The following is a 27389-nucleotide window of genomic DNA, read 5'->3' on the forward strand; positions in this document are numbered from 1 at the left end:
ATACTTTCATGCTTTCATTGACCTGCTGTGCCGAAACACGCAGATATGATTGTTTTCCGGGGAGCTCTCGTTTCATATAGCATCATGGCTGCCCGCTTCGGGCAGTATGCGGCCGCAGCGTCTGGAGCTTAGTAATAAAAAATTACCTAGCCGCTGGAGGCATTGGTGTTCTTGAGTAGATTTTCTTCATCGTGGTTTTCCACCACTTCTCTTCACGCCATACGTCTCATCATCATCATCATCAGCCTGACTACGAGGTATGTTAGAAAAGTATCCGACTTTATTTTTTTTTTTGCGAACACCTCATGGATATGAAACAAGCGCGCTTACAGCAGCCGACCATGAACCCTCGTGCGCATGCACGAATTTTTTCCCGCCTGCCGATAGCGTCAGTCGCTGGGAAGCAGCGTTTGAGTGAGGCAGTGCGCAGTGCTCTCGTCGGTTTTTGTTGCAAGGAAAATGGCGGAGCGAGAGGAGCAGCGCTACTACCTCAAATTTTGCCAGAAACTTGGCGGTAGCCAAGTGGAAACCATTCGAAAAGTTCAGACGGCTTTCGGTGATGATGCTATGAGCAGCACAAAGATTAAGCAGTGGTGCAACTGGTTTAAAGACGGCCGCACATCTGTGGAAAGAGAGCCACGCTCCCGTCGGCCATCAACATGCCTAAATTACTAGGTAATTGCCGAAGTGAACGCTGTGGTGATGCGGGACTGTTGTGTGACTATCCCAGAAATTGCGGAAGAGGCGGATATCAGCAATTTTTCTGCACATTCCATTATCACCGAAGATTTGGCCATAGAGAGAGTTGCGGCGAAATTCGTGCCGAAGCTGCTGACGGTGGAGAAAAAGCAACTTCGTGTTGAAGTCTCACAGGAGATGCTGGATTCCACAAACAGTTACCCTGACTTCACCGACGCCGTAATCACTAGCGACGAGTCTTGGGCGTACGTGTACGACCAGGAAACCAAATCCCAGTCGTCACAGAGGACGCATTCCACGTCACCAAGACCAAAGAAGGCCCGCCAAGTCCGCAGCAATGTCAAAGTTTTTCTGACTGCTTTTTTGACTCCCTTTGTCTGGAACACCACGAGGACGCACCCCACAGGATCAAAGAATGACTAAAGCGTACTACAGGGATGTCCTCCATCGCCTACGCGGTGCTGTGCGGCGCAAGAGACCGGAATTGAGGTCAACAAGAAATTGGCGCATCCCTCGCGACATTGCTCCTGCACATTCCTCGCGTTTGACTCAGACTTTTCTGGCAAAAAACCAGACTCCTGTAGTTCAACAGGCTCCTTACTCTCCTGATATGTCTCCCTACGACTTCTGGCTGTTTCCTAAAATCAAGAGGCCATTGAAAGGAGAGCAATTTCAGAAAAGAAAGGACATTATGGCTGCAACGACAGCAGAGCTAACTTCCATTCCGAAAAGGGCGTTTTCGGAATACTTCCAATAATGGCAGCACCGCTGGGAGATGTATATGGAGCCCCAAGGAGACTACTTTGAAGGTTATTAGGTTTCTAACGCTCCAGTTATGCCAGTTTTTTTTCTTCGTCCAAAGGTCGGATACTTTTCTAACAGACCTCGTACACCCACTGCAGGGCAAAGGCCTCTCCCATGTCTCTCCAATTAACCCTGTCCTTTGCCAGTTGCCGCCACTCTATCCCCGCAAACTTCTTAATCTCATCCGCCCACCTAACTTCCTGCCGTCCCCTGCTACGTTTGCTTTCTCTTGGAATCCACTCCGTTACCCTTAAGGACCAGCGGTTATCCTGCCTTCGCATTACATGCCCTGCCCAACTACATTTCTTCCTCTTGATTTCAACTAAGATATCATTAACCCTCGTTTGTTCCCTCACCCACTCCGCCCTCTTCCGATCTCTTAATGTTACACCTATCATTTTCCTTTCGATAGCTCGCTGCGTTGTTCTTAACTTTAGTTGAACCCTGTTTGTTAGCGTCCACGTTTCTGCCCCATAGGTGAGTACCGGTAGAATACAGCTGTTGTATACTTTTCTCTTCAGGGATATTGGTAAGCTACCATTCATGATCTGAGAGAACCTGCCATATGCGCTCCACCCCATTCTTATTCTTCTAGTTATTTCCCTCTCATGATCCGGATCTGCGGTCACTACCTGCACTAAGTAGACATATTCTCTTACTACTTCCAGCACCTCGTTACCAATTGCGAACTGCTGTTCCCTTGCTAGGCATTACTTTGGTTTTCTGCATGTTAACTCTAAGCCCTAACGTTCTACTCTGCCTGTCTAACTGATTGATCACGCTTTGCAGTTCTTGTCCTGAGTGGCTTAGCAAGGCAATCTCATCAGCGAATCGCAAATTACTCAGGTATTCTCTATTAACTCTTATCCCCAACTGTTCCCATTCCAGCACCCGGAATACCTCCTGTATGCAGGCAGTGAAGAGCATTGGCGAGATCGTGTCTCCCTACCTGACACCTTTCTGTATTGGAATTTTATTGCTGACTTTATGGAGAACTATGGTAGCTGTGCAATAGTTATAAATATCTTCCAATGTTTTCACATAACACTCTTCCACACCCTGATTACGCAATGCCTGCATGACAGCTGAGGTTTCCACTGAGTCAAATGCTTTCTCGTAATCAATGAAGGCTATATATAGGGGTGGGTTATATTCTGCGCATTTCCCTATCACCTGATTGATAGTGTGAATGTGGTCTATTGTCGAGTATCCTTTACGAAAGCCTGCCTGATCATTTGGTTGACTAAAGTCCAAGGTTGTCCTGACTCTATTAGCGATTACCTTGGTAAATACCTTGTAGGCGACGGACAATAAGCTGATCGGTCTGTAATTCTTCAAGTCCTTGACGTCTCCTTTCTTATGAATTAAGTTAATGTTAGCGTTTTTCCAAGCTTCTGGTACTCTCGAGGTCGCAAGGCATTGGGTATACACAGTGGCTAGTTTTTGTAGCACAATCTCTCCTCCGTCCTTCAACAAATCTGCTGTTACCTGATCCTCACCAGCTGATTTCCCTCTTTGCATTGCTCCTAAGGCTTTCTTTACGTCCTCCTTCGTTACTGGCGGGATGTCCCATTGCTGTGCTTGACTGCCTCCCTCAGTAACTTGATCATTACATTCGCTACCGTATACATTTGTGTAGAACTCTTCGGCTAATTCAACTATCTTATACATATTGCTGATGACATTGCCCTCTTCGTCTTTTAGCGCGTAGGTCTGGTTTTTACCTATGCCCAGTTTTCTCCTCACTGATTTTAGGCTACCTCCGTTCCTTAGAGCATGCTCGATTTTCTCCATGTTAAACTTTCTTATGTCGGCTACCTTGCGCTTACTTATTAACTTCGATAGCTCTGCTAGTTCTATCCTGTCTGTGGAGTTAGACGTCCTCATGCTTTGGCGTTTCTTAATCCGATGTTTAGTCTCCTGAAATAGCTTGTTGTTACCCATACGTCTAAGGCGCCGCAAATCGCCTCGTGCAAAGTCATAGCAGGGGAGGCGAGCAGTCGGGAACGCGCGCCTCAGTGCGGTGAAAGGAGCGGCCACGCCCCTCTCCGCAACCACGCTCTCTCCGTTCGAATGGAACGGCCGGAGCAACCCCGCCGCGCGTTCGATCCAGGTGGCCGTGGTTAGGTTATGCGCATAGCAACACTAGCCGTTACTTATCTTAAGGTCGTTTCAAGGTCATGCAGAGGATTACGGCGGAATACGTCCCAGATACAGTTGTGTGGCTTTCCCTACAAAATTAGTAAAAGACAAGCGCTCGCTCAGTCACCTTCCATTTGCAACACCTGTTGCGCACTACGTCTGTTCCGAAAAGCAAGTATAAACATTCTACACCGGGTGTCAATGTTACGATCTCTCCCCCAGGGACACACCTCTGCCGTGTCGAGCAATAAACTTTAAGGCAAATTTTAAGGTATACTTCTTGGCCCTTTTTTGTGCTTTGAATAGTGTTTGAGAAACGCGGTCGTCGGGTATGATGGTGCAATCTTGAAGTGGTGAGTGGTACAATTCATAAAAAATATTGTCTAGCTGTTCTACGATGTAAGCCATGGGATGGAATATTGCATTCTGACTTCATTTTTCAGATACTTCAGTGAAAAAAGTAATCAGAAATAAATACGGCTATTTTTCGGCGTGGACTAAGAGATGGAGGATTATACATGGAGTTCAGTTTGGTGACACTTCAATGAAAACAGTAATCATGTAGAATGAGCATTGGTGCACAAATCTTAATGATTCTAGGGCGAAATAATGCTTTGAATGATGAGGGTCCGAAAGTGCACAAGGGTAATGCAGTTCGACACGAGCGCGTGTTAACTAAGTAATAACTTTTGCAGTTGGAGGTGTAGTTGCATGTGACGGCTTAAAAACTCAAGCCTGCTTTTGGCACGTTTAGTAACGGTGCGAATTCGTGTTGCGTTTTGAAAATATGTTTTCACCAAAGCAGGGAAAAGCTTAACTATAAATTTAGTTATTCTCATCATATCACATTGCACGAGTGACTGGCGGCTATGTCGACCCTTAGATATTTAAACAACGGTCCGCGCTTTCAAAGAGGGATCAATTACTAGCTTATATTGCAGAGGGCCCAAAGGGGTTGATTTCGACATGTTACCAAGGACATACGGATTCGAATCGCGTGGTGCATGAAAACTTTTTGAAGAAACTTGAGCTATCTGCATTGAGGACAAAAACACCCGCGAAATATATTCGCTACATGCAACCATTAGAGCTCTTGCCTTATATCATTCTGATCAGAAGTGGCTCTAAAATGCGAGTGGACTGCATGCTTCCACTCAAGTGTATGTGACCGTAGTAGAACTCAATAGGGGAAATGAAAATATATCGCGAAAGTTCGAAGAGCCAGCCGGGTTCATGCCTCTGGCGCACTTTTTCTTCACATTCAACGACGCACTTTATTCATGTCACGCTCCATCTGAAAAAAAAACTATATGCACACCAACTAGTCTGATCTGTCAGCGACGCATAGTTCAAGTTTATAATTCTCAGTACTATAAACAGTGAAAAGCTACATTGCACTTAGCGGGGTTGCTAGCTGGATGCCAATAACCTAGTCAGGAATAAGAGAAATAGCCCAAATAAGCAGGCCGTGAAACGTGACAGGTTCTAACATTCTTTTTATTTATTCAAACAGGAGCATCGTTCGGCATCATTGTGATCGGAACCTCCGTGCACATCGTGGCGTATTTCGACCAATATCGAGGCGCCGCGACAGGCTTGAAGTCTCTGGGAATCTCGCTGCCACGCATCGTTGGCCCTTCACTCCTGTCGTACTTGGCGCTGAAGTACGGTCTACAAGGCACCCTTATTTTGACTGGAGGCATGGCCCTCAACCTGATTCCGTTGTCACTGCTACTGCGGTACGCCCGTCCCACCCCGTGCCTTTCGCGCAGAGTCCGGAGAGCTCCCAGCCAACAAATGAAAGAAGGGAACGGCACTGAGTACGAAACTCACGAACGAAATCATGCGTCGAACGGTTGTCGCAATAGCGTCAAGCCGCCTAGGTGTGCACATGAGAATGTGCTTGAAAAAAGCAGTGACAATATTAGCACAAGCGCCGACGTCTTTGGAATCACAGTGAAAGCAGAGCTCGCGCCGAAGCTTCAGGAATGTGTCGATGAGCCATCAGACAGGCTAGAACAAAGTGTCGCCGCTGCAGGCATAGTGTTACAAGTTGCAAGGGTCTTGAGATCGCCATGCTTTTATGGGCTTTTAGTCGCAATGGTTTCTGCAGATTTCACACTACCGGTGTTCACCTCTACGATCGTCGACTACGCCAGGGACAAAGGTGTCCCGCTCGCCACCGGAGCACAACTTGTGACATTTCAGGGCTTGGGCGGGTTTCTAGGACGCCTTGTGATTTCTATTATAGCAGACAAGGTGGCACATAGCCGGAGCCCGATAGCAGCGCTCAGCCTGGCTCTGCTCTCTCTCGCTTTCTGGCTGATGCCGCATGTTGGTGGCATGTGGGCAATGGGCGCCGTTTCATTCGTGGCTGGAATCCAACAGGGTTACCTGAACGCCTTCAAGCCCGTTCTTATAGCAGACTGTCTTGGGGTGGAAAGCGTCGCAGCGTCCTGGGGTCTCATGGGCCTTGCCACAGTTCCGCTGCTTTTTTGTGAGCCATCTATTGTGGGTGAGTGACCATCAAAACGTCTTATGAAATGTTATGTTATCGCTGCTGCATCACATTTTTGCACCTCGTTACACACAAATCATTTGCCGAAGAACGTCTGTTCGGTTCTTTAAAATATTGTCACGTAGTTGTGTCTGCAGTCCGGCGAACAGGAAAACTGCGAGAAAAGCTTGTATACGAAACACTTCATTTGGGCTGACTTGCGCCCGCAAAGAAGTTAATGACTCGGCCGTGGCGTAGCGACAAGCGTGTTCTGCGGTCCTCGAAGAGAATGCCCGCCGCGCTCGGCAGTGCTATTTTTAAAGCTGATAGCGAACTTTCGAGATAAAGCTTGAAAAGTTACTAGAACACTCTGGAACAACGTAGACTCGGCTCCGCCTGGATGCGATCAATCCAGATAAATCTATGCACCTCTTGCATCACAAACAAAGCGATAAAAGCGGCGTGTCGGCAGCTTTGAAATATGAGAAACAAACACCACAAACAATTGCGGCAATTTCAAATAGCGCTCATTTAAGCCTGTAAGAAGAGCATGCGATTGAAGCGATAAGTTGCAAATCATGTGCTCTGTAAGCACGAATCGGTCCGTATAGCATCAAAAAACGGAGTAAGCTATTGTCTATCGCACTCTCTTTCAGGTACAGGGTGCGCGGCTCATGTCCCGGGGTAGGCAGTGATGATTAAATAGGTATAATGCTTGCGCTTGACAACGGAGACATATGCCCACCAAAGAGCATAATAATTTGTTGCACTCAACAATGGAGGAGCCTTTTAAAATTAACACTACAGGTGCTGAGGCTAGAATACAGAGCAGATTTAAACTGCATGCAAAAATCAGCATAACTGCTTGAACTTCACTCGTGATGAAGAAATTTGTTTCAGTTGCCAACAGTAAATATTTCATATTTTTAGCGATGAAACGCTATCCCCAAGCATCGGGCAGAGTATCCAGTCTCTGAAATGGAACGCGTTAGAAGACAGCTTATTCCATTTTACCCCTCTGTAGGCTAATTGCTGCTCACAGTGTAGGACAACGTTTGTGGTTTACGGCAGTCGGTAACGCATTTTTAACTTCAGCCTTCATACTGATAAGAGAAGATCTTTGCAGGGTGCCTTGCTAATGTTGTCGGCCCGAAAGTACTTCCTTCATCATCATTCGATAGCAGGTAGCAAATGAAATGTTGACAGGCGATATCTCTGGTCTCCCGCAATCGATGGGACCTCCAACGCGGCGCTTTCTGTTGCATTCCCATCGCTTGTCGCCCTTCCTCATGATAGTATTTGTACCGCGACTGTCTGGTGGCATCTTCTGAAATTTCGCCGTTGTTACGGCACGCACGGTGACTGTCTCATCGCCGAAGGAAAAGTTATTTGCGGGCATAACCATTACCTTAGCGAACTGTGTACCACGTGTATTGCCGATCGCATTAGATCGGGCAACGGTAGCAGAAGCGACAAAGGGAATCGCCGGCAAGTTCCAAGGAGTTCAATCATTCAGCTAGCTCACAGCTAAAAACGCCTAGTTGTCGAAGTACTCGGATGCCTGCAGTCCACTTTTTGATAAATTTTGTTTTGCTATCACATAGCAATGAGAAATTGTTGCCGATTTTGGCAGATTTCCTCAGGACAACAGTTAGAGCTATGTGGATATTGTGCTGGCGTTATCCATGCGACCAAACAGCGAGAGACATTACAGCACCTTCATAAGTCCTGCGGTTATGTTGTAACCGCATTATATAAAATATAGCGCAAAATATAGCGATGTAATGAACAAAGCGCAGCTCAATTTGCTCTCTGCCTGCAAAGGGGGTGCTCCGTTTAGCACAGGGCTTATTCGGTGCGTCTTTTGCGGCGTCGTACTGCCCCGGCTAGTTGAATCTTTGAGAAATGCCTCATCGGTTTCTGAAATGAAATAAAGGAGGAAAGATTCAGGACAACTTAATATGAATCAGTAGCAGCTTTCCGGGACAGGTTGAAACGAACCGCGAAGTAACAATGCATCTCACTGACCTGATATTAAAGCAAAATAATATCGCTGTCTTCTACAGGACCGGCAAAATTAGAAAAATTCAGTTCTTTTTTTTTTGCACAAACCGTCCATGTGAAATTGGTGTAATTGAAAGAATATGGCACTGCTAGCACAAAACTGACAATGAAATAATTGCTTATTCGTAAAAGCTGACGTGTTTGGGCCGGTACAAACTGCAGCGCGTTCTAGTCTTTGCGAAAGTCGGGTTTTTAAACACCAGGACATCTGTGCTTCCTTTCATTGCCTCGGGGTAAAGGTGAACCGGTTAATGGACGATATAAAAATACCGAACCTCCTTCGACAGGACTTCTTAGGTTGCTTATAAATGCTTGGTTTGTGCCAAACTTAGATGTAGAAACCTACACAGGTCGACATTCAGTGTCACTTTCATGCCGTTCACTACTGCTTCCATTTCTCGGCTACCAACCTATGCTGTTGTTCAATATTTTATTACTTCTTTACAGGTGCTTTCCGCGATACGGGGGGCTCATACGACAACCTTTACCGACTATGTGGAGCCTTGAACCTCTTGGCCGCCATCTTGCTCTCTGCGCAGGCATTTCTGGAGACCAAAAAGAGAAGCTCCGCTGTGAAAATATCTTGTACAAAATAAACAGGAACGTTTTACAAAATAAATGTTTTATACGGGGCACAAGTGTGGTTTCCGTAGCACTGAAAAATAGATCCCAGCAGTTTTGGGTAGTGAGGCTAGCACCTTTTGTTTTATTCATGGTTTCAACACTCCTGAAACGAAGTGAGCCAGTCTCCTGCTATACACAGAGATAAAGTACGAATGAATTAGAGATCACTGAGGCTACCCGCATTGGGAGCATGCCAAAGCATCGACGCCTCGTCCGCACTCGTCGCCTCTCTTTATAATTTTCTTTTTGTTTGTTAAATAATTTAACTACGAAATTAGTGAAATTATCTTAAGCTTAAATTAAAGATCGATTTATTTACCCTCATTATACCTTCCTTTATCTTAATCAACCATTTTGGTTCGTCAGAATTGGCGCCATAGTTGCTTTGCCGTCCACTTACTTTACTCCCATCCATCCTATCAAACCGCACAATGGCTTTTGCAGATAATTAATTAACTAGTTAATGTATGCAAATTAAACTTTTTGTTTGATTAATTATCCCTTGCCAAATAGATTTCACTTCATTTCAAAGCTTATTTTCACTCCTTTGCCTATTTGTTCACTATTGTGCTGTCCATGGCTGTTTCCCCGTTCACTCAATATATTAACATCCGCGCTATTTCAAGGCTTTTTTCAGCATTTGTGGCCCTAAATATTTAACTACCCATTCTATCGACAATTTTTTTTTCCGGAGCATCCCCACACCATCTCCTATGGATCACAGCTCTTCGTTTGATATTGTCTTTCGTGAGAACGTCGCAATTGCTGCGGACACATTTTGCAGCCACGTTTTGCGGACACGTTTTGCGGACACGTTTCAGTGACGCTACCCCGCCGACGTAGCCTTAGAAATGCTTTGGTATTGAAATACACGAAGTTGCTCAGAAACAGAAATATTAACAAATTACTGCGACTGCTTTCCATTCCTAAATTACTAAGAATTGGAAGCGATAGCCATTCTCTCCCCCGCCAATCCGCCTTTCCTCTTTCGAAGAGCGTTTTGATTACACTAGTGGAGAATCTGCGCTTCGAAACTGGGATATTTTTCGTGGATTTTTCACTGAGGTTAACTCATTGCGCCGACACTTAGGAGTTCAACTACCAGCCAGTCGCATAAAACATCCTTACCTACAGCCCTTCAACTCAAAAAGAGCGCCAAATTTAGATATACGAGCCCCATGATGAGTCTCTGCACAGGTTATGCTCAAAGCGCTACGTTTTACTGATTAGAGGACTACAAATTAAAGGGGGCATGGTCTAGATTTTTCCCCAATCGCTGGACAGTGGTTGCCGTTAGGGTTGTTACGAAAAAAGTAAACATATAATAACCCTCTCAGTGGTTGTGCACACCTAAAGAGCCTCATAAGGCAAGTTATACGGGGGGATAAAATGAGGTAATAGCGAAGTCGTTCCGGAGTGTAGCTGGATTAGCGCGTACTCGGCAGCTCATTTGGGTAATATTGTTATTCAGCTTTCTTAACGACTGTGGTCATGTGAAAGTGAGAAGGATTTAAGCACGCCCGTACACCATGACGGTGATGGGCACATTTGCGAAAGCGGTGCCTCTGTAGTAATGTAAGGATAAAGTGTCGCAGCCGGAGTGAAGAGCTGGTCCTCATTCTAAATACACGACTGTTTAAACTGTTGATCCGAAGGGTCATTCCCTTAGCAAAAACTAATACGTTTGGAATATACGACCGGCTATTTGAATTGTATTTCAAAACATATTTTGTATTCATAAATGCACTAAAAATATGTAGGAAATGCGTTCCTTAAATGTCATGCTTGGTATTCCAAATATATTCTTAAAATATGTCCAAAATACCTCACTTAAAGCATACTTCGAGCACTTTTCAAATAGGTAAAAAATATGTATGAAGTTTTAGCATCTTGTCAGTGTATTAAAGTGTATTTTCGGAAATATGAAATTAATTCACCCAAAGTGCACTCTAATCCCGGTAACCCATAAAGCTACCTATGTAAAAGTTACACACAATAAATGCGTCTAAATTAAGCGTTACAGCACGAGTGTTTTTGATGTTTTGATTATTCTTGACCGGTGTATAGGTTACAACGACTCAAGAGGTGCGTTTTACAAGTTACTGCTGAAGGAGCTGCCTTGTAACCCATAGAAAAAAAATGCCCAAAACCGGTTTTTTTTTTGTTATTGCAACCGATAAAACGCACCTCTCAGATTACGGTAACCTATAATCGGCGTAGCGGTCCCGTTGAAACGAAAAAAAAAATAAACCTTGTTTCCTTTTCAAGGCCACTGCGTGCTTTTCCCGCCATGCGACGCCTCCCGACAAAACGGAAGCCGGGGAAGCCGGGTCGGCTGTTTTCTCGCTGCCGCCATCTTTTCCCACTTGCATTTGCATTGCGGAGCCCGCGTAACGAGTATTCTTTTGTGCGCACCGCTGCAAAGCAAAAAGCGTGTTAGCATGTGCACCGTATATGCGGAATGAAGTTATATGGTTTCCGGCGGTCTTAACTTTAAGCGCGTACCCAGCCGCTTCTTCCCTAATCCGACCCAGACCACGCAAATGGGGTCGCGACAGCTGTGATAACGATATCTAACCACGTTTTATCGCCCTCTCATTATGCCTCCTTGCCTTCTATGTCATACCAGATTTTCCGTAAGTCTGCATTGTGCCAAAGAGCGCTCCTCATTGCACGTCATGCGCAGCTAAGAGCTGTTTCAATGCCAACTAGATAGTGGCTCTACAAAAAGTACTGACCTTGTACTTGCATTACGAGTAAGTCACTATGTCGGGCTTTCTCCTCTCTTTCCTGCTTTCCTGTGGAACCCAGTCGAATGAACTCTCAAACTAGTGCGGAATTACTGTTCGTTTGATTACTGCGAAACGCGAAGGAAATACTGCGCTCAAGTCTCGTTAAAGCAGAATCTCAAGCTGACTGAGGCTGCTGGCAAACATTTCCGGCTGAGAAATAATGAAGCCAGTTAACTGAATCATCTACATAAAAGCATCATGAGGTTCTAATCGCTGAAGGAACTGTTTGCGACTGTGTTAAAAAAAATTATTGCAAGCCTTGGATGGAATTCAAGGCTGCTTTGAACAAATAACTTTTTTAAGTCTTTCGTGATTGCGCCAGCACCGGAGGTATAAACAACTTCCTTTCACGTAGGTTTTGTCTTCGCTTTCTAGCTGTTTCTGGAACTTCATGTGCCGTAAACAGTTTTTTCTAACAACGACAATAATATCGGTAATCACAATTTCTACCCCACATGGAAAACGTTCTAGAAAGCACTCATACATTTTAGCTATTTTTCTAGGACAGCTTTAAAATTAGTCTCCATATTAAGCAACAAGAAACAGTGTTAACATATCTTTGTATAGTTCAACATAATGCATTCCGCTTCAGTGGTTCGTATTTTTCTAGATACTCTGCAGCAGAGCCAGGTACGGTCGTACCACCCAGGAGAACTGTACTGCAGGTGAGGCGCCACTCCCTCTCGAAGGCGGTGTCATCAGGTGGCGCGCTTTGCTCCGCTGGTTGGGCGCGTGGTGCCGGAAGGCGGTCGACCTGAAAGTTCTGGCGCTGGCGTTCAAAACACACCAGGTGTGTCTACTACAGATATTGTTTAGCGCTGCTAAGTACCTTTTTACGGACGCGCAGCGTCTGTTCGGTGTTTAGCTCAAAGGTGGGGCGCACGCCTTCTTACGCTGCCATCGGCGCGCGCGTCATCCTTGCGCCGCGGCATAAGAAAAATGAGTGATCGGGTGACGGCCCTTAGCCGGTAACCCGAAGGATGTCATTTGGAAACTTCGAAGGCCCGCACAGAGTTGTTTGACCAGCGGCGTGCCGGTGGCTTTAGCCAATGGACACAAAACTTCGCTTAGTTCGCTTCACGTTCGAGTGATGTTCTTTCTGTTCGCAATGGTTCCCCGGCAATGTTCGCCTGATTTCCCAACAGCTTGAGCTAAGAACATTTTGTGCTTAATACGAACGCAATGTTATGCAGCTCTGCAGTTGCGCGAGACAGAAGTGCATAAAAACCACGGCAATTACCCCGCGGGAGTCTTGATGGTCGTAAGCGGACTCATCGCAAGTCGTAGACTATAATTAAAGAAGTCTCTAATTCTAGCTTCATAGTGCGTCTCAGGAGGTTTTCTAGCAAAGAAACTGGCCGCAATAAACGTTACACCTTGATAAATTCACCTTGGGCAATTCTCGAGAACAAACTTGACTAATAATCAGAAATTGTTTCATTTTGCTGCAATTCTTATTGTCAAAGCTGACGTTGGTTTATTTTTGCTTAACGTGAATGTCGTCATTATGTTTATGAAGAGATTTTTATTTTTTTTGTGCGGGATTAATTTTCTGTGAAAAGAGCTGTGGGTGGAATTTATGGTAAAAAAAATAAACTCGTATGAATAAACCATTTAATGCCCCAAAGCCACACGTAGGTACGTGAGATACCGTGGTAAAAAAATGTTCATTTGTTTCCGCCACCCAGTTTGCTTTCTTACGTCCTCTTGCAACGCACTGCACACGAGTAGCTTTTCAGTTCGCCTCGAGTCAATTTGGCCTCAGCAGCCGAATGTTGAAGCTAAACAAGAACGGCAGAGCACAAAAACTGAGTTCCAGTTAAGAAAAATGATACATATTCTGCAACCCATCAGTTGGGTGTTTCTGTAATCTTTGCGCACCCTGATTAGCTTAAGATTATACACTTTCTGTGGTTTATCTAAAATCGAAGTGAAATAAACTGTGAATATAAAAGAACGTAGGTAGCGCCGCAGGTTAGAGCAGATATGTATATTTCTTCATGATTTACAGAAAATTTACCATTAAGGAGAAGCGACCGTTTATGCGGGACTAAAATAACTAAAACAGTACGCGATCAACACAAGCTAGCTTCTGAGAACTGAACTTGGCTGGATACACGATGTTATACTGGTTTGTAGACCACAACGCAGGAATTGTAAGACCTCATTTATTAAGCGCTGTTCAAGCATGCCAATAGCGGTTTCGAAAATATGAAGACTTCGTATAGAGCCAGGGTTTTTTTTTCTTCTGATCATGTCCGCAGGCTCCGCAAACAGGGCCAAGAACTAAACGTGAAAATTATAATTTGACACAGTGGAACGGTGTCTACTGTAAAGGAGACCTCACTTCAAAAAAATTACTCTGAAGAAACAAAATTAATGGCTGTACACATGTGGTAACGAAGATGGTCACAGCTAGCTCTTTGTACTTGTGTTTCAAAATTGTTGCATTTAAAGTGCATGAGTGAGCGACGATTCTGGTGGGTTGGGAAAGTAAGCACCTAGTGCGAAATGCGGACTATGTGCAAGGGGGGGTCACGTGTTCGGACACCGTTGAAGCGGCCACTCATTTCGGGGGGCCAATTAAAACGCGCTAATCTATGAGTACAGTCTTGCTTCAATTTGTCATGAGTGTCGTGTTAATAGCATTGGGGATATCCGCTAACAAACCAAAGGCGCAAAATGATAACAGTTTTTCTCTGCATAGCAGGGAAACAAAGAAATCAGTCAATGATAGTAACACTGTTTAGGTGAAACAATTACACACTATGTAGTACTCTGAGATATGAAAGTGCAGACCAGCACGTAATACACCGCTTTGCACGTTCCACTGTTAAAACCTAAGCAGAACTGAGAGTTCCTGGCTTTTGTATCCCATAAAGCACATTAAATGTTTATCATAAAAAGTTCCATTCACTGCCTTTTGATAAACACATCACGACTTCCAGTGTTCTTCGCATTATGTAGAGTTTCGCGTACTGTATTTAGATATAAACGCGAAGCTGCTCACTTAGAAACTAATAGAGCAGAAAATTAGGCTTCACTTAAGAGTCCTCGGCATATACTATCCCAACCGACATGATAGGCATATTAAGGATGCTCAGAATAGCTTAAGAGCCGATTAATAATTTTTGGGGGTGGCGGACGCAGAAACAATGGGCGAACGTTCCGTCACAGACTTGGGTTCCATTTTCTTTGCCCCGGAGCGCTTCGGCGTGCCCGTTGGACGTCCGCGGTCCGGGCGACGGCGGTTTTGCTTCGTAGGGCTCGGCGTGGCCGCCAACGATGCTTTCAGAGCTTTTTTCTGCTCTTCTGGACTCAGCACAACGGGCGATCGAGGCTTAGTTGTTTTTGTGTTGAGGAACACTTCTGGGAGCCATTGAACCGACACAGCGGTAAGAAGCATAAGAGCCGCCAAGGCTGCTTCCATGGCGGCAGAGTCAGGCACGCCCTTGAACGCGGACAGGAAGGAACTCAGGAGTGCCCCCAGGCGCCCGACTGTGTAGGAGACACAAAGGCCGGTGCTCCGAATGGAAATAGGGAACACTTCTGCTGTGTAGCCGTAGCAGATGGCAAAGGCACCAGTGCAGAGGCACAAGACAAGACTGCGGAGAGAGGGAATCAGTGCAGAAAGGGCTAGGAAACTGGCGGCGAAGTAAGCGGCGGCGCCAACAGCGACGGTGGAGAGTGCAGCGGTTAGCGTTTCACGTTGGCCTTTCTTGGAAAGCAGCCAGCCTATGCCAATGAAGATGAGAACCTGCATGCCAAAGTGGGCTGCTTTGTTGTGGCCACCTTTCCTCAACGCCATAATTGCAAGGTTGTAATAAACGAAGGTAAGGTTGAACCATGCGATGGCGACGGAGAGCACCCGGCGGTGAAAGACAGCGGCCTGCAGAGCTCCTTCCGTCGAAGTGCTGGTAGAAGAGGCGGAAACTGCGGTGGAATGCGCTTGGTCCTTCGGCGTGATCTGCTGCCTGAGTCGCAGGAATGCTTGCTTGGTCTTCGTAACGTCAAGTCCATTTAATTTTGCCGCTCGGAGGAAAACTTGTTGGGCCATGCGTAACTGCGACGTGGCTATCAACCAGCTGGGCGACTCTTCCAGTAAACTGCACCACATCAGCAGCAGCACCGTTGGTAGCAGGAGAACTGCTTGCGCCAGTTCCCACGACGGGCGCAATAAGCTCACAAGATCTAGTAGCGTCAAAGGAACTGTGCCCCCTATGGATGTTGCCCCCAAGCTGTACAGGGCACGCCGCTCGTTTTTGGTTACCTCGAAAACAAGGGTGAACAATATGAGAGAACTTGCACTGGCAGATCCGGCTACCACGAATCGAGCCATCAGAAACAGTGGGAATGACTGGGAACCGGCGGCGCACAGGCTGGCACCGAGGAGTGTTCCAGCGGCCGCCATGAGGACCGGTTTTCGGCCAAATCGATCCGACATGGCGCCTGCGACTGGGGCGAAGACCGCGGGGCCAAGCATGAATACGGAAGAGGACAGGCTGAAGAGCCACTGGCGGTCGCACACCAAGTCCCAGCTGCTGACGATGCTGTCCTTGGCGTAGCCGATGTCGTATTCCCAAGCTTGACAGCGTACCACGTTGCGTTCTTCTTCGGGATCTTCCTGTTGGGATGAAAATAGGCACACAAATATGGTCTTTGTCTATTGTTCGTGTATTACGGTTTAAGTTTTTTCTCAATAGGCATGCTGTTTTTTTTATCCCTCATAGTCCCTGAGAAGGGCCAGATAACTCGATAAATTGAAAAAAAAATGCAATAAGGTTAGCTTGAAGAAATCTGTTATCCAACTCGTGGCGTGCATTTGATGAACTGTTTTCGATATTTGGTAGAGCAAACCGTTCGTTTATTCTAAGACTTAGTCATAGGTGAAAATGAGAGTTTTAACGGGGCAGAAAGAAAACAACTTGAACCTTATGTTTACTTGCTACTTTCTTCATGCCATGGTGAAACTTTATGAACATAAGGAATGACTGGCAGAGGTAACATTTCAGAGACAGCCGAAATCTAAAGCTGCGGGAAACCGGCTTCAATCAACCTCGGAATTTGGCCGCCAAAGCTAAACGACATCAAGTGATGGCAACACTTTCCCAAAGCTTTCTGAACGGAATCAGCGATTATCGCTCGATTGAAGAGATTTTAATGAGCACTGTATAACGCCAAGAGTCCTGTCTTATATCTGGGATTGTACGACCAACACAGGTGATCCTTCATATTGCAGCGTACTTGTTGACGAAGGGGGTTAATACCAGGCACGAAGAGTCACCAATGCGCGGCAACGGGTAGACGTCCTTTTTGGTCACACTGTTCAGTTTACGATAGTCGACACACAACCGGAGAGTGCCGTCCTTTGTTCCTAACCAGGACTACAGGCGAAGACCAGCGGTTTTGGAAGGTTGAACAATGCCATCTTCAAGCATTTCCTGAACCTGAGTTTGGATAACTGCCCGTTCTTTAGCAGAAACACGATAAGGTTGCTGACGTATAGGGCTAGCATCGTCATAGGTGATGATGCGGTGCTGCGTGATGGGTGTTTGACGAACCTTCGAGGAGGAAGCGAAGCACGACTTGTATTCCTTCAGCAGCTGCTCCAAAGCCAGTCGTTGCTCCCGAGGCAGGTGGCAGTTTACGTCGACGTTTTCAATGGAGGGCTCCTCAGTGCCGGCTGCCGCGGACGCAAAATAAACATAAATATCGATAACAGCTTCGGCAGAAGCAATAGCAGTTCCTGCAAAAAGGTGCCGGTATTCACTAGAAACATTTGTGACCAGGACCGCAGACCGGCCACCAAGAAGCGTCAGTAGACTATGAGCGGCACAGATGTCTTGAGTAAGCAGGAGTGAACGGTTAGCCTCGGCGACTGCTTCTGCGTCATGCAAGTCGTTGCAGGTGACTTCAACCAAACACTGCTCCGTAGCGGCCACGTGACACTGTGAGCAGAAACACGAAGGGCGGCACTGCAGTGCCAAGAGTCGGCGAGGTGGGTGGCTTTACTTGTCGAAAAAGTGATGATTCGTTGACGGAGGTCGATGACAGCACCATACTCCCGCAGAAAGTCAATGCCGATAATGAGATCGCGGGAGCAATTGCACAGAACTACACAACTGACGACGAACGTAGATCCGTGAATCTGAACGCGCACCGTACATATACCTTTTGGCGTCACGAGATGACCAACGGCTGTACGAAGATGCACCACAGAACAAGTCATAAGCTCTTTTTTCAGAAGAGTCGCCAATTTATCACTCGTAATTGAATAATCGGCCCCGGTGTCCACTAATGCACTGACTCTGCCACAGTCGAGAAGAACAGGTATATCCAAAGAAACGGGGCTGTCTTTACTCCGTTTCATACATCGCAGTCAACGCAGCGAAGGCTGCGGCGCCTGTTCGCGCTCCTCGTCCGCATCGTAATGTAGTGCGTCGAAAGTGAAAAAAGTAATGAACTTAAAAAAAGTAAATGTTGGTCGATATTGTAGTATAATAACAAAAGTGTTTTCGTTTGCAAAAAAAAAATGTTTTTTCTTTTATGTTCTTCAGAACAGAGTGCCTTAGTTTTCTGGTTTTTTTCCGGCTCCTCCTGTATCAGGTTTTCGCACCTAGACCGGCCGGTGATGTCGTCTGCTTTCGTCTTTCGGTTTGAGTCTGCGAAAATGGCACCGCTATTTCCTACTCGCTTGTTTTCTTCGCCCACTCCGGCTTCAAAAACATCTCCTGCTCGCCTATTCTCCAAGCTGAAGTCTCCGAAAATTTCGAAAGATTGCAAGCAGGTGATTGTCAACATTTACTCTAGCGTAAGGAAGCGCTTCTCCGAGAAGGCTGTGCGTGAAGTTCTCGAAACTGTGGGCGAGATGACCGGGGTGAGCCCTCGGACAGTTGCGAGGTTCAAGAAAGAAGGTATCTCTACTGGAATAAGATCACCGCAAAAACGACCTAGCACGGCGGCAATATCTACCTCTCGCCGTGTTAAATATAACAACTTTGCACTCAACGCCATCTGACTCAAGTTACATCGTATGTATGCCGTACACTACACTGCCTTCTCCCTTCGAAACGAGTAAACAGCGCTGTGTTTTTCAAAGTAGGTATTAGAGTTTGACAGTTTCGAGTTTCTATCTAATGAATCTTTGAAGAAAAATATTTAAAAAAAAAACAGCCAAGCCAGAAGTCGAACCTTGACCCCTTATAAAATGAACAGACTGGCGCGCGCTTCGTGCCACTCAGCCACGACGCGAGGCCGACGGATACATTTCGCTTGTTGTTTACAGCGGACTACTTTCATACCTTAGGCAGCGTTGACTCCTATGTATGAAACGGAGTATAGGTAGGAGGACGGTGCCATCTGTTCGGAGCATAGCAGCGAAGACGGGAGGCCTTCAGCGCAGCGACTCCCAGCGACCTCGCCCCCGAAGGTCGCTCGTCTAAGTTTTCCCGGCGAGGGCTGGGCGAGCGACCCTGTGCTGCTCGCGAGGAGCTGTCAGCAATGACGGTAGAGATGACCTGGTTCTCCACAGTGAAAGCAGAGTGGCCGGTTGTCAGGTGTGCGCCAGACATCGGCCTTCCGCATGGGCGCTCGGCGATCGCCGAAACACTGCACTGGTGGCCCTGAGGACAGCGGCACAGGAGGCGTTACCGGAAATGGCGGTGGCGAAACGGCAGCCGGGCGTCTCGCAATTTCAGTATAGGTGGGGCGATGGTAGTCTCCTGGAAAAGGAGGTGTTTCGGCAACAGGAGCCCTGAACGCCTGTTGTACCTCCTCGCGAACACGAGCAGAAATCGAAACTAGCGCAGGCTGGCAAGGGCTGCAAAATTTCAGGAGCTCTTCACGCACGATGGTGCGAATGAGTTCGTACCGATCGTCAGGGTGGCTCTCGGAGGTAGCTAACCATGCGGTGACAGCAGCAGCACGCACGGGCGGGCTGTAATTCGCAGAACGTTGCTGCAGCACCTTTTGCATCGTTGTGGCCTTTGTAAGGAATGCAGCAAAGGTCCATGGTGGGCTGCGCACGAGGCCTGCGAAAAGCGGTTCTTTGACGCCCCGCATCAAATGCCGGAGTTTCTTTTCGTCGGGCATGGCCGGGTCAGCTCTCCTGAAGAGGCGCGTCATGTCCTCCACGTACATCTGAACACTTTTGTTTGGCAGCTGGATGCGAGATTGTAGTGCACGCTCAGCTCGTTCGCGAAAATCCACGCATACAGCACCCGACGACGGAACTCATGCCACGATATTAAAATCTCTCGGTTTTCAAACCAGGTGCGAGCACCATCCTCGAGGCTGAAGTAAACGTTCCGCAGTTTGGCTGCGTCGTCCCATTGGTTAAACGCAGCTACGCGTTAAAAGTGAAGGAGCCAGTCCTCCACATCCTCAAAAAGTTCCCCACAGAACGTCTTGGGAATCCGCGGAGTCTTCAAGGTGGAGTGGGATGGCGCGGCAGCGGCGGTTTGCAGAGGAGGAGGAGCGGCTCTCGCCATGGCGTCGCTCGCTAATGGTCCAACCTTCGAAGGCAGTCCCTGGATTCTCCGACTGAAGCGATGTACTGAGGTGCCAAGCGGTACAGGGCTTGCGCGACGGCTGCCTGGAGGTGTCTCTTGCATGGGCTGACGGGCACCCCTCACACTCCACCAGACTGTAGCGTACTTGTTGAAGAAAGGGGGCTTTAATACCAGGCACGAAGACAGACAAGGCCAGGCAAGCTGGGACAGCACAGACGACAGATTCCTCACGGCGCGAGCCCTACTTTGTCGTCGTCAGCTGTGCGCCACCTGGCAATACTAGGTCGCAATATAAACTAATCTTGTGTCTAAAACTGCAGTTCGCAATCCACTGGTAACTCCCAAATAAACGTGAGGCCCTGGATGTTTTTGGTGAAGACGGATATTACCCTTGTTGCTGCCGCAGCTACATCACACTAGGGAAAATTCTTCAGAATAACCAGAAAATCGTCTGCATGTCTAAAAATGGATAGAAGATGTGGGTCACTTAGCTGAATTTTTATTTGATTGACAACGGCTGAGAAAGAAATATCACACAGTACAGGACCCGAAAATACACTATGCGCACACCTTTTTTCTGAAGAAATATCTTCCTTCGAAAGATATGGCGGTCGAGCCGAAGTAAAATTTTTACAAAGCTACCAAACTTTTTCTATACAAAGTGAAAATGAAAAGACTGGCGGCAAAGACCAGATTTTCTCTGGCAACGTGCGTTGGCGAGCCTGACTTCCCGGCCTAAGGAGCCTTCTGGAGATCGCTCCAGCAAACTTGTCGTTCTTGGAGAGGCGGCTTTTCTAGACAAAGTGAAGGAAGTGCTGGAGAAAGGCCCACAGTTAACTTTCCCAACGTACGACAGGCGGCAGGAGTTCCTGGCCATGGTTAGAAGGGTGGCTGGCCGTGCGACGGAGCGTGAAAAAGAGCGAATCATAGAAGACGGTGTCGCCTGGGTGACGAGGTGCGTCGGGGCTAACCCCACGAAAACCCCGCCACTTGAAAAGGTGTCCAATGCTATAAAAGGAAACGGACTTCTGTCGTTCCAACCTGAGAAGCATGGTGGTTGTGCTCTTCTACCCATAGGATTGTTCCGAGAAAAGGTGTTTGGGGCCATCAACAAAAACTCCGAAGCACCAAAAACCTTGAATAACTTGCACCTGGATGCCATCGAGAAGCGTGCAAAAGAGAAAGAAACGTGCATCCTTGAAATATTTTTAAGGATAAAACCCGCAAGCTTGGAATGCCACTACGATCCATCACGTCGGAAAGAGGGACATGGCAACGCGTCGTCAGTTGCTACCTCCAAAAGCACCTTGGTTCATTGGTGGAAGATGATCTCTTCCGGGTTCATTGTTCCTCGTACGTCGAGCAGCAGCTGGACGTTTTGCCGTCCCTCGAGTACAACGGTTTCTCCATCCATATTGAAGATTTATATTATTCTCTCAGACAAAAGATCATCGCAAAGAACAAGCGCAGTCAGACAAAAGATCATCGCAACAGGTGAAGTTCGCTTTCAAAGTACAGCTGGGATTGAGAGTGAAAGCTTCGTAGTTTTATTAGAATTCTACTTCGGCTCAATCCCCATATCTCTCGAAGGAGGCTTCTTTGTCCAAAAAAAGGAACCGCATCAAAATTCCACTGAGTGAGCCACATGTTGAATCCATTTTTAGATATGTAGACGACTTTTTAGGCTGTTGTGAAGAATGTCCCCGAGTCTGCTGCAGCTGAGGCAGCAGCAAGGGTAATATTCGTTTTAACCATTAACAGCTAGGGCCTCAAGTTTACGCGGGAGTTAACAGTGAATCGCGAACTGCAGTTTTTAGACATAAGGTTGGCATTTATTAAGGATCAGCCATGCTGGTCGTACAATCCCAGATCTAAGATAGGACTCATACCGTTTGACAGTGTCATTCAAAACTCGTCAAAATAGCAAGAATTGCTAAGTTATGCATTCATGAATGCTTTGGGAAAGTCGTGCCATCACTTGATGTCGTTGGGCTTTTGGCGCCTATCTTCAGAGGCTGAATGAAGCCGGTTACCCGCCGCTTTTGATTTTGGCTGTGTCTGAAATTTACTCCGGAAATTGAAGCGGCCTCATGATAACAGACATTCGGAAGTACGAAAGAAACCTGTGCCTGTCATTCCTTGCATTGATAAGGTTTCAAATGGCAGAAAAAAACAGGTCGAAAGTCAACATCACCTTCAAGTTTTGTTTCCTGCCCCGTCCAAACTCTCAAAGATTTGCTCTATGACTAAGCCGGAGAATAAACGATCGGTTTGCACTACTAAACATCAAAAACAGTTCACCAAATGCAGGTCGCGTGTTGGACACCAGATTCCGCTAAGCTGTGGTCTCATTTACATAGGGCTAACCGGTCGATGTTTCAATGAGCGTGCGAGTGAACATTTTCGGAATGTGGGCAACCGACGCGGAAGCTTCCTTGCAGACCACTAAAAAACCTGCAAGAGTGTCGTCCAGAATTAAAACAATTTTTTTTTTCAAAGCGGAAAAGACAAATTGGACCGAGTAGTTGTTGAGGCATATTGTATCTAGAAAGCGGGAAGCGTGAGCGTTAGTAAATCGTCCATTACTATCAGTGACGCTGAGGTGGCTTTTCTTGAAAGGTGTCTTTAGGTTTTAATATTTCGAAGTTAGTGTTATTTGCATACTTTGTTTACCTGGATGTGTTTTATCGGCTAAAAAAGAACTGTGCACAAGTCAATACGTTTGGTTCCTTGACGTTCAGATGATCTCTCGAGGGTTTTAAGTTTTCGTGTCCACCAATTTTGCCGAGTTTTTTGTTTGTCATTCATTCATTGTCACGCGATGTATCAAAGCAGAAATTTTGGGAATGCGCTTTGTTTGCCTTGACCAAGTGTGCGTCTCTGTTGTGAGAATGAATTGCGTTCCTTTCAGGTTTCGCGCTCAGAAATCATGGGACTTAGCCCAACAAGTTTTCTATTATCCGATGTGTAGGGATGAACCTGTTAGAAGTAGCGCTACTTTCTCATTTCTGACTATTGTTGACAATTTGTTATTCTTCGTATTATTTTTTGTGACATGCTACTGTGAGACGACTTGGGTGCTTCCTAAAATGTAAGGATTTTGGGCGAAGTTGGCGCCTGTCCTTTTGTGTTCTTGTGCCTCTCTCATCCTTGTTCCTTTCGCGCCGTGCAGACATCAACTACCGCTGTAGTTGGTGTACCTGAACGTACAGCAGTACCTCGTGTTTAACCTGGTGTTCAAGCTCAGCTTACACGTTGTCTATGTCCACAACGCACGCAACAAGAAGAAAAACCCACACAGCGCGAGAGGCAACCCTCGCTGAAAGCTCGCTAGTGTGCCTCGAAGTATGCCCGGCTCCTAAATGTGACGTCACCTTGGCCGACATGGATGAGGCATCGCTCTATGTTGTTCTCCTGTCCTGCGCTTCGCTGAACGCGGAAGATTTTCCGCGCTTTGAATTATGTAATTTCGCTAGCGTTTCACCCTGAACCGAAAACAAAATTTCACAGACATATTCAAAAACGAGTCTAATTCACAACATTAGAGGGCTAGCTGGTCCGAAAGCCGCTGAGAATTCCTTCAAGTGTGCCCTGCCATTTTATGGGTAGTGCATGCACACGTAAGAGCGCCGAGGAAAAACAAACTAGAGGGGACACTACAGCTGCGCCTCAACGATATGAGGCAATAGCATTGATGGGTTCATGATGCGGGGTACTTTTGGTAACACTTCGCAGTCATTTTCATACTCTTTTTTTTTACATTCATAGATCACGGCGAGACCCCATATTACTCCTGCCGCAGTGGTGTAGCGGTTAAGCGACGCGCCATTGCCTAAGCCGGTTGCCACTTCAAACACATGCAGCCAAGCACAGTCGCGGTGGGGCTTATCAGAATCAGGTTGCTCTCCCCGCGCAACCTATCTGAGCCGATAATTTATTATTCTTCGATCTGCCACAGTGGGAAGCTTGCTGAAAATCGGGGGGGCAGGCTGTGATGACATCACAAGATCACGTGGCGTATCTGGCAGGTCGGCTACCCGCTTTTTGCTCGCAATGCCGACGCCAGATTTTCTGCAAAAAGGGAGCCTTAAAGATATCACGTTACAAGCAACGAAAACCTAGTGCCTTGCAAGCACCGCCGTCTTTGTGAGGCTGATGAGTAGGCACCGGACTTCAACAAGATCCGTGTTCTGTACAAGGGTGAAGGTCAGTCAATTTCACGGTCAGTCAGTTACCCTTGTTGCGTTGGGAAATCATGTGTCAACGATGCCTGAATGTGTTTATATGCGGAGCGCACGTACACGCTGGCTGTAGTGCGTAAAGAAAAAGAATGGTACTGTACCATACTTTTTTGCAGGATATGCATCACGGCGCTTATTTTCTGGATATTTATCACTTGACCACAGTTATTCATTCGGTGCTAGAAGTATAAACTACCAGCTTCTAGTGAGTCTAACTGTGTGTCTGGCGTTTTCTCCGTCTGCAGTCTATGTTTTGGCGCCTTTAGCATACAATGTCGAACCAGCTCAACCACCAATATGGGCTTAGCATCTCCACCTGGTTTTATTATTATCCATTCCCCTGAGCTCCGGCAATGCGCTTGTGTGCTATGTTACTGTAGTTACTGTACAATTCATCATGCGCACTGTAACAAATTATTTGCATAGTATCAGTTCGGCTGTTGTTAAAAAGCTCCAAGACCGCAGCAGGTTCAAGAAAACCTCCAAAGAGCTTAAGGGAGTTCGAAATATAGGTTGCTAAGTGAAAAAAAATCACAAAATTTACTCGTTAGAATTAGATCTTGTTAAATAAGTTCTTAGATGCTACCTTTAAAATTCTTGTGCGCATGACAAAAATTTCCAGACGATTACGATAGCCGGTATTATGAAATTTGAGCGCAGCTGGTGACAGCTGCCATGTGGCATATTGCGCTGCTAGCCACCTACCGGGGTATCTCCATGGCAGCCAACCTGCAGGCGGCGTTTCCAAGCGATTTTATGGTATTCTAGGCATGTTTTCTGTAGGATAATATTTAGTGTTTATGGCAGGAGTGAGGAAATTCTCTTGATACTTGATCAGCTTCAAATCCTGTAACCACATTAAAATTAAAAAAAACCTGCACCGGCAAAACTATCGAACACCTGACTTTGGAAAGTCATTTTAATGAAACAAATTTCCGTTTACTCACCGAAATCGCCGGATCATATACGGTGCACCGGCTGAACTGCCCGTCTGCCTCGATGGGAATGGCCGCGTTCCTCCAAGTGTCCAAGGAGAGGTGCCGTAGCTCCTCAGGGCGGCGGCACCAGTGATCCACGGGTCGGCCGATGATGATATAGGCGAACGCGTGCACAATAAAAACAACCATACCGAGCGCGGCGCAGCAGGCGACGAGGCGCTGGAAGTTCCCATGGCCCAAGATGGCGTAAAGGCTGTTTTGAATGGCCGCAGCAGAGTCTACTGCCAGGGCCCCTTGAAGAGGACCGAGCTTTAGTTCGTCGCTGCCCGCTTCTGGTGAACGTTCTTCGCCTCGAACAGTGGTCTTGTCGCTCGGACTCTGGGCTCCAGGAGAAGGAGCGAGAGCAATTGTCGCTGCCGGAGAAACATTCGATGTCTGAGGAGACTTGGGAGACGCGGCCATCGTTCTGGGCACTCTTCTTCTTCTTCCTTCATCTGTTCTCTTGATGCATCCGCATAGCGCGAGCATTGTAGCCAGTGGTGACTTTTTTTATGACTTACAAACCCTTCATATGCCGCGAATCTTTGTAGCGTTTGTTTGTTATGTTTATTTGTTCATGCTTCAAGGCTGCCGGCACGCCGCTTTATCACTTCGTTTGTGACGCAAGACGGGCCTAGAATTATCTCGATTGACCGCATCCGGACGGAGCCGATTCTAGTTTGCGCCAGAATGTTCCAGTAACTTCTGAAGCCTTCGCTATCAGGAAGGTTCGCTATCAGCTTTAAAAGGAGCACGGCCGACAGCGGCGGTCATTCTGTTCGACGATCGCCGAGCACACTTGTTGCTACGCTGCCGCCGAGTGATTCAGTTCTTTGCGGGCGCAAGTCAGCCCGAATAAAGAGTTTCGTTTCGAAGACGTTCTCGCTGTTTTCCTGTTCGCCGTACTGCAGTCCCCACTACGTGACAATATTCCAGAAGGAAACAAAAACAGTATTGTTGTACAAACCTCATTATTTTATCATTTGCTCTCAAACCCTCATTTCTTCTCTTTTAATTTAAACTTATACTATAAAAGCTGTTATAATGTTAAAAGTGTTATACCACTTATAATAAAAAATTAAGAATTCTGTGAAGTTTCTCATTGAGAGAAATAATATAGAACAAAAGGTGGAGAGGCCGGCCGGCGGTACGGTGACGCTGGCTTGCTGCCCCTCACTACAGAAGGTTGATTTATTATTCATGGTTTAAGGTGGTTGAACGTCCCAGAGCGACTGAGGCTATGAAGGGCGCCGTAGCTAAGGTCTTCAGAAGTTTCAACAAAGTAGTCTTTAACGCACACTGACTTCGTACAGTACACGGGCCTCTAGAATTTCTCCTGCATCCAAAATTGACCGCCGCAGTCAAGATCGCACCCGCGTCTTTCGGGTCAGCAGCCGAGCACCAAAACCATAAAGACATCGCGGGGAGTCCCCTAGAAAAACACCATCGGAAAGTAAAATTGAATGCAGTGCCAAAGCACGACTTTTTAGTGTTGGTTTGTTGTAAATGAAACTCTTCTGCACATTTTCATGCAGTTTTACTGAATTGAGGCGTTACAAGATAGCTGATTTAATTCCTCGCCTTAATTTTAGGCTATCAAGCAGCGATTCGGCGTATTGTTGCTCTTTTGGTTGTTGGTCATTCGCAAATAATCAAAGTACAAAGAATGAGGCCGCTACGGAAGCACGCTGCACACAGACAGGAGGGACATGGCTATAGCTCTTTCATGGCTACGAGAGAATGGACACGTAGCTGATCAGTGTAGCACTCTATCGCTGCGCTCTGGGGCATCGTCACTAACCGGCGTGCAAGCAGCAGTGCCCGCAAGCGCTGTGAAATCTTCGCAGCTTCGATGCCCGATCGAAGAAGTATGCGGGGTGGATAGCTCGTGTGGTCTTCCGGTGTTCGTCTAGAAATGCCGTCAGCTGAAAAAGGAATTAATTGGGTAATTCTGCGACACCGCAAGCTAGTCACGTTGCATCATTTGGGAATCATGTTTCTGATGTGCGATCTCCAATTTTAGCAGGTAGCGCCGGAGA

General features: G+C 46.7%; 1 protein-coding gene across 1 annotated transcript; it reads right to left on the reverse strand.

Annotated features, from left to right (window-relative positions):
* Window positions 1–14743: 14743 nt before the first annotated feature.
* LOC149361795 (solute carrier family 22 member 7-like) lies at window positions 14744–25773 on the reverse strand. Its single transcript, XM_089568155.1, has 2 exons — window positions 25321–25773; window positions 14744–16246 (listed from the first exon to the last, which is right to left on the reverse strand). Exons 1-2 carry the CDS (start codon window positions 25771–25773, stop codon window positions 14744–14746), a joined length of 1956 nt encoding a protein of 651 aa, XP_089424281.1.
* Between the last annotated feature and the right edge of the window lie 1616 nt (window positions 25774–27389).

Source organism: Amblyomma mixtum, chromosome 2, assembly GCF_055824585.1.
Source record: "Amblyomma mixtum isolate Tamu chromosome 2, ASM5582458v1, whole genome shotgun sequence".
In the NCBI taxonomy this organism is placed as follows: domain Eukaryota; kingdom Metazoa; phylum Arthropoda; class Arachnida; order Ixodida; family Ixodidae; genus Amblyomma; species Amblyomma mixtum.

Excerpts from the sequence above, each read along its gene's own strand:
- LOC149361795 (XM_089568155.1), bottom strand. The coding sequence starts at position 25,773 with ATGGCCGCGTCTCCCAAGTCTCCTCAGACATCGAATGTTTCTCCGGCA. Across the intron at positions 16,247-25,320 it reads TATATGATCCGGCGATTTCG|GAAGATCCCGAAGAAGAACG; the intron begins GTGAGTAAACGG and ends TCATCCCAACAG.